This window comes from Dendropsophus ebraccatus, chromosome 6, assembly GCF_027789765.1.
Source record: "Dendropsophus ebraccatus isolate aDenEbr1 chromosome 6, aDenEbr1.pat, whole genome shotgun sequence".
Lineage (NCBI taxonomy): Eukaryota > Metazoa > Chordata > Amphibia > Anura > Hylidae > Dendropsophus > Dendropsophus ebraccatus.
This window is the reverse complement of record NC_091459.1, coordinates 146,964,782-146,972,120: the sequence shown is the minus strand read 5'-3', so window position 1 is coordinate 146,972,120 and position 7,339 is coordinate 146,964,782. Positions and strand designations below refer to the sequence as shown.

The 7,339-nt window shown below is 46.0% G+C and overlaps 1 protein-coding gene across 1 annotated transcript; it reads left to right on the top strand.

The window, feature by feature from the left end:
- Window positions 1-1,016: 1,016 nt before the first annotated feature.
- LOC138794517 (zinc finger protein 664-like) lies at window positions 1,017-6,340 on the top strand. Its single transcript, XM_069973201.1, has 4 exons — window positions 1,017-1,158; window positions 3,126-3,229; window positions 4,746-4,846; window positions 5,189-6,340. Exons 2-4 carry the CDS (start codon window positions 3,168-3,170, stop codon window positions 6,091-6,093), a joined length of 1,068 nt encoding a protein of 355 aa, XP_069829302.1. The 5' UTR covers window positions 1,017-1,158; window positions 3,126-3,167; the 3' UTR covers window positions 6,094-6,340.
- The last annotated feature ends 999 nt before the right edge of the window (window positions 6,341-7,339 follow it).

Sequence of the window (7,339 nt, the reverse complement as noted above, 5' to 3'; positions counted from 1 at the left end):
GATATAATATACAGCAGGCTACAGGTGATATAATATACAGGAGGCTACAGGTGATATAATATACAGGAGGCTACAGGAGATATAATATACAGGAGGCTACAGGTGATATAATATACAGGAGGCTACAGGTGATATAATATACAGGAGGCTACAGGTGATATAATATACAGGAGGCTACAGGTGATATAATATACAGGAGGCTACAGGTAATATAATATACAGGAGAGGAGGCTACAGGTGATATAGTATACAGGAGGCTGCAGGTGATATAATATACAGGAGGCTACAGGTGATGTAATATACAGGAGGCTACAGGTGATATAATATACAGGAGGCTGCAGGTGATATAATATACAGGAGGCTGCAGGTGATATAATATACAGGAGGCTGCAGGTGATATAATATACAGGAGAGGAGGCTACAGGTGATATAATATACAGGAGGCTACAGGTGATATAATATACAGGAGGCTACAGGTGATATAATATACAGGAGAGGAGGCTGCAGGTGATATAATATACAGGAGAGGAGGCTACAGGTGATATAATATACAGGAGGCTACAGGTGATATAATATACAGGAGGCTACAGGTGATATAATATACAGGAGAGGAGGCTGCAGGTGATATAATATACAGGAGAGGAGGCTACAGGTGATATAATATACAGGAGGCTACAGGTGATATAATATACAGGAGGCTACAGGTGATATAATATACAGGAGGCTACAGGTGATATAATATACAGGAGAGGAGGCTACAGGTGATATAATATACAGGTGAGGAGGCTACAGGTGATATAATATACAGGAGAGGAGGCTACAGGTGATATAATATACAGGAGGCTACAGGTGATATAATATACAGGAGGCTACAGGTGATATAATATACAGGAGAGGAGGCTACAGGTGATATAATATACAGGAGGCTGCAGGTGATATAATATACAGGAGGCTCAGGCTGTGACACCGCACACATCAGCCTCCTCCTCCCTCTGTTCACAGGAAACTACATCTCCCACAATGCCGCGGTCAGGGAGAGCATTGTTTGGGATCTGGTTCCTGGGTTGGGTGGTCCTTCCTTTCCTGACACATGCACCATCTGCCTGCAGACTCGGGGGACCCCATATACCCAGGAGCCCCGCACCCCCACCCTGCAGTGTAAGTGAGGGGGGGGGGGGGGAGGGGGAGTCACCAGGGGGGGGGCAAGGTGCAGAGTTCCTGGCTGCTGCTGTGTGCTCTGCAGATGCTGCCCCCTCCCCCGCATAGATCATGTATTATGCATTTATATACATGTATTAGCAGGCTGCATTGATGCGGTCGCTGCAGGTTGTGTGTCGCACTGGCAGTGGTCTCTGACCGCAGAGAACCAGGGCATGCTGGGAGTTGTAGTTTTATCAACTGCTGCAGAGTCCTTGCTAAAGCTTTATGGAGACTTTCAGTCATACAGCCGTAATATTTCATCCCGGACCACCTCACCCCAAAATCTGTGACTCCCCCCAAAATATAGACGTCCTATAACTGATACCGCCAACACACCGGGCACCTGTGGTGATATCACATATAACCTCGCGGGTTGTTATCACTATGATTGTCAGGCGCTAAAGTTTTGGCAATGCCGGTCTATGGGGGTGAAGGGGTTAATAATAACATCCCTGGTGGTCCACAGTGCTGAAGGGGTTAATGATAATATCCCTGGTGATCCACAGTGCTGAAGGGGTTAATGATAACATCCCTGGTGGTCCACAGTGCTGAAGGGGTTAATAATAACATCCCTGGTGGTCCACAGTGCTGAAGGGGTTAATGATAACATCCCTGGTGGTTCACAGTGCTGAAGGGGTTAATAATAACATCCCTGGTGGTCCACAGTGCTGAAGGGGTTAATGATAACGTATATGATGGTGGTAGTAGTAGTAGTAGTAGTAGTAGCAGCTCTGTCTCTGGCTGACAGGGGGAGTAATCCGGCTCCTGCTGATTATTGGGATTTGGTGATACACTCCTCTTAGGATTGCTGTGTGTATCACCACTTAGAGGGATCGGATACTCTCTTATACTCTCTTCTCTGTAGGATCCCTGTGTATGATTGCTGTGTGTGTATCACCACAGGGATCGGATACTCTCTTCTCTGTAGGATCCCTGTGTATGATTGCTCTGTGTGTATCACCATTTAGAGGGATCAGATACTCTCTTATACTCTCTTCTCTGTAGGATCCCTGTGTATGATTGCTGTGTGTGTATCACCACTTAGAGGGATCGGATACTCTCTTATACTTTCTTCTCTCTGTAGGATCCCTGTGTATGATTGCTGTGTGTGTATCACCAGTTAGAGGGATCGGATACTCTCTTATACTCTCTTCTCTGTAGGATCCCTGTGTATGATTGCTCTGTGTGTATCACTTAGAGGGATCGGATACTCTCTTATACTCTCTTCTCTGTAGGATCCCTGTGTATGATTGCTCTGTGTGTATCACCACTTAGAGGGATCGGATACTCTCTTATACTCTTCTCTCTGTAGGATCCCTGTGTATGATTGCTCTGTGTGTGTATCACCACTTAGAGGGATCGGATACTCTCTTATACTTTCTTCTCTCTGTAGGATCCCTGTGTATGATTGCTGTGTGTGTATCACTTAGAGGGATCGGATACTCTCTTATACTCTCTTCTCTGTAGGATCCCTGTGTATGATTGCTGTGTGTGTATCACCTCTTAGAGGGATTGGATACTCTCTTATACTCTTCTTTCTGTAGGATCCCTGTGTATGATTGCTGTGTGTGTATCACCTCTTAGAGGGATTGGATACTCTCTTATACTCTTCTTTCTGTAGGATCCCTGTGTATGATTGCTGTGTGTGTATCACCACTTAGAGGGATCGGATACTCTCTTATACTCTTCTCTCTGTAGGATCCCTGTGTATGATTGCTGTGTGTATCACCATTTAGAGGGATCGGATACTCTCTTATACTCTTCTCTCTGTAGGATCCCTGTGTATGATTGCTGTGTGTATCACCATTTAGATGGATCGGATACTCTCTTATACTCTCTTCTCTGTAGGATCCCTGTGTATGATTGCTGTGTGTGTATCACCACTTAGATGGATCGGATACTCTCTTATACTCTTCTCTCTGTAGGATCCCTGTGTATGATTGTGAGTTAGAGAGACGGCAGCCGGGATGGCGGGAGCATCGCACTACATCATCCACGACGACAACTCCTCCGACTCCGATGTCTGCTGGTAAATCCATTCTCCTATATATAGATTGTATAAGATGCTGCAATGCTGTAACAGCAGTACCAACTACATGTCCCCATAACAGTACCAACTACATGTCCCCATAACAGTACCAACTACATGTCCCCATAACAGTACCAACTACATGTCCCCATAACAGTACCAACTACATGTCCCCATAACAGTACCAACCACATGTCCCCATAACAGTACCAACCACATGTCCCCATAACAGTACCAACCACATGTCCCCATAACAGTACCAACCACGTATCCCCATAACAGTACCAACCACATGTCCCCATAACAGTACCAACCACATGTCCCCATAACAGTACCAACCACGTGTCCCCATAACAGTACCAACCACGTGTCCCCATAACAGTACCAACCACGTGTCCCCATAAAAGTGCCAGCTATTGTGTCCCCATAACAGTGCCAGCTATTGTGTCCCCATAACACTGCCAGCCATGTGTCCCCATAACAGTACCAACCACGTGTCCCCATAACAGTACCAACCACGTGTCCCCATAACAGTACCAACCACGTGTCCCCATAACAGTACCAACCACGTGTCCCCATAACAGTACCAACCACATGTCCCCATAACAGTACCAACCACATGTCCCCATAACAGTACCAACCACAGTGCCAGCTATTGTGTACCCATAACAGTAACAACCAGTGTTTGCCCATGACAAGCTGGCTATTGTGTCCCCATAACAGTACCAACCACCATGGTCCCATGACAGAGCCAGCTATTGTGACCCCATTCCAGTACCAACCACCATGTCCCCATGACAGTGTCGGCTATTCTGACCCTATAATAGTACCAACCACCATGCCCCCATGACAGTGCCAGCTATTCTGTCCCCATAACAGTGCCCAGATCATTGCCAGACAAAATGCCCCCATCAGTGTCCCAGTGGTAGTGTTGGCCAAGGTTTCCCCATCAGGGTCGGCCACCCTGCCCATGTGATGCCAACTGCCATGTCCCCATGGTATCGGCATTTGTCAGGTCCCCACTGTGCCCCCATGGCAGTGTCAGACACTGTGTCCCCATGAGAGGGACAGCTGCAGTCTCCCCATGAAGGAGTCTTTCTTTGTCCCTGTGAGGGTGGTGTCCACAATGTCCCTGGTATAGTCCTCTGTGTATCCTATTTAGCATCCTCCACCATGTCTCCATGAGGGTGTTCTCCTCTGCACCCCTATGACCATGTCGTCCACCAGGTCAGCTGCAGTCTCCTCATGGTGGTGGTAGCTACCATTTTTCCATTAATATGAGTCTCCATAGCGATGTCGCCCACTATACTACCATAATTATAATGATAACCATAACCATAGTTATAGTCCCGTAATTCCACCAAGAAAACAGAGACAAGCTGTACCAGTGGTTCCTGACCTGCCAGTACTGATTCCCTTTGGTTCCACCTCCTGTCTCTCTCAATCTTACTGTCCTATGATCATTCCCTCCTTGGGCTTCATGTTGTTGACTCTTTCTTATCTTTCTTTCGATAAGGTTGGGTCCCGGAGACTTGAGTCATCTGTCTGAGTATAAGGCAGAAGAGGTCTGGGACGTCTATTCACATGAGAGGTCTTTCCAAAGAACGTTCAGCTCAGGTGGGTCCTCCAGATCCTGTTTGGTCTTTGGTCACTAGATTCCATACTGCACGTACTATATGGTGCTGAGGACCATTCTCAGTCGGGCCTTGGTACCTGAGGGTATCCAGTATAAATGATAGGGGGAGTTTCTGTTAGAAGGTTTGCATTGAGATTGAGAACATCAAGTTCTTCTCTAACACTAGGTCACAGTATAACAGTATGCCAAAATTGGTCTGTTACCGAAAGACTAGAAGACCCTTTAAAAAATAGAACTGTCTTCAATCCTAAATAATTTATGAAAATTCATAATCTATGGTGCATTTTTGTTCTGACACTCCTCGATGTGTTTCTTCCAAGCAGATGAAGAAGTAACCTGCATAGACCTATATGAAGATGTTGCTCCCATCAACACCCAAAAAAGTTTACAAACCAAACCCAACCTCAGACATGTGGAAAAACGAGGAAAAAGAGCCTACAAGCCACGAGAGAGAGTACAAAGCTCTGATAGGTCTTCTCCTGAAAAGTCAATCGCTAGAGAGAGGAGCACCATTGACTCTGCTGGGAACATTACCTTGATGACGGAGACCATCTACAAATGCAATAAGTGTGATAAAACCTTCTACACTCGATCGGGGTATCGGAAACACCAGAGGAACCACTCGGAGGACAATGGTCTTACCTGTAGTGAGTGCGGGGAGGTGTGCAAAGACTTGACTGCATACAATCTCCATAAAGAAGCTCACGAGGAAAGACATCCATGGTCGTGTACTGTATGTCACAAACGGTTCAGGCTCCAGTCCCAGCTGACCAGACACGAAAGGACCCACACGGGAGAAAGACCCTACACTTGTAACATATGTGGAAATACCTTTAGCCAGAGTTCCAACCTTGCTACTCATATGAAAACCCACACGGGGGAGATGTCATTTGCATGTGACGAATGCGGGAAGTCCTTCACCCATAAGTCTGAGCTGGAAGTGCACAGGACGGAGCACTCAGAGGAGAAGGTCCGAGCTACCTCAGAATATGGGAAAGATCTCCAAAGAAGCTTCCACCAGAGAGAGGAACCATACAAGAGAGTCCAGAGTGGAGATAATAAGCCTCACGCCTGTGTTATATGTGGGAAAAAGTTCTGCAATGCGGCAAGTTGTAAGAAACACGAGAAGGGGCATTCAGGGACCAAGACTTTTCTATGCGGAGGCTGCGGCAGAAACTTTAGCAGTAGGGCCAGTTACACAAGTCACTCATGTGTCCTGATAAATTAATGTCTAATGTTGGGGCTGCCTTGTTTCTAAAATGTCTCCACTTATTGTCCCTGTTGGGGGGACGTCTTTTTGCACCAATATAGATTGGTGTGTAAAAATTACTCGGCTATAGTCCAGGTTTAAGGCTCTCTCTGAAGAAATATTCATCTAGGTATGGAGAGAGAAGGACCAATCTGACCAAACTCGGGACTGAAACTTTGTGCAAATTCAAATTTTTGAACTTTTTGAAATAAAGAGATGGACACAGCATGAATTATTTTTTAAAATTGCACATTGAAGACGTCTTGGTGGCTGGCCTCATCCAACACGCTGTCCATTTCCTATAAAACCGCTCAGATTCTTACTAGGACAGCCCAGCTCTTGACTACCCTCAATACTGAAGTCTAAATACACTGATTCATTTTTTTTTGGTTCTTTTGGAAGTTCTAGTTTTATTGTAGGACTAAAGTTCTCAATCAGGTAGGGTTCTAGAACAGTAGTAGCTTAGAACTTGGGATACTAAACCAACAGCACACTGACTCACCTGGTTCTCGCCAAAATAAAGTCAACTTTGTCCACTGTTTTTGTATGTGGTAGTTGCCTCTTTCCCATACCTCACATGGCACACACCTAATGGTAGGCGTAACAGATCAGACAGAAGTGGGCCGATGGTTAAACCATCATTGAATCTGCGATCATCTCGTGAACAAATGGTTTACAGAAGCCTCCATAAGCATTTAAAAGGGAATCTGTACACACAGACCGCTGGTACCGTTTTGTCATCTATATCAAAGAATGTCTGATCCCGAGGCTTGCCTGGCTCCTGGGGCTGGTATTTGGGCTAAAACAAAAATTTTATTCTAGTGGCACAGTGTCAATGAGGCGGGGCCTAGGGCATCTGTGCCCTAGGCTTGCTGTGCCTCTCTCCACACCTTTCTTCTTTTTCGGCATACCCCTGGGCTGGATTGTCATCTTTGGCTTCCTGAAGATTCAGCCTAAGGGCGTGCCAAAAAAGATGAACGGCGGGGAGAGAGATGCTGCAGGCCTAGGGGACGGATCAGCAAGGCCCCGCCTCATTGACACAGCATCGCTGACTCAGAAGGATAAATTTCATGTAATAGCGCCGGGGCTCTGTAACACCTCGACACAATGTTATAATTGGTTTCCTGTCTTTTACACGACCTTTGTGATAAAAGTGACATGATTTATCCCAGTCGCACGCTGAGAAGTCTTTATTAGGTTTTCGTTTCCAGCCTTTTTGGTAAGA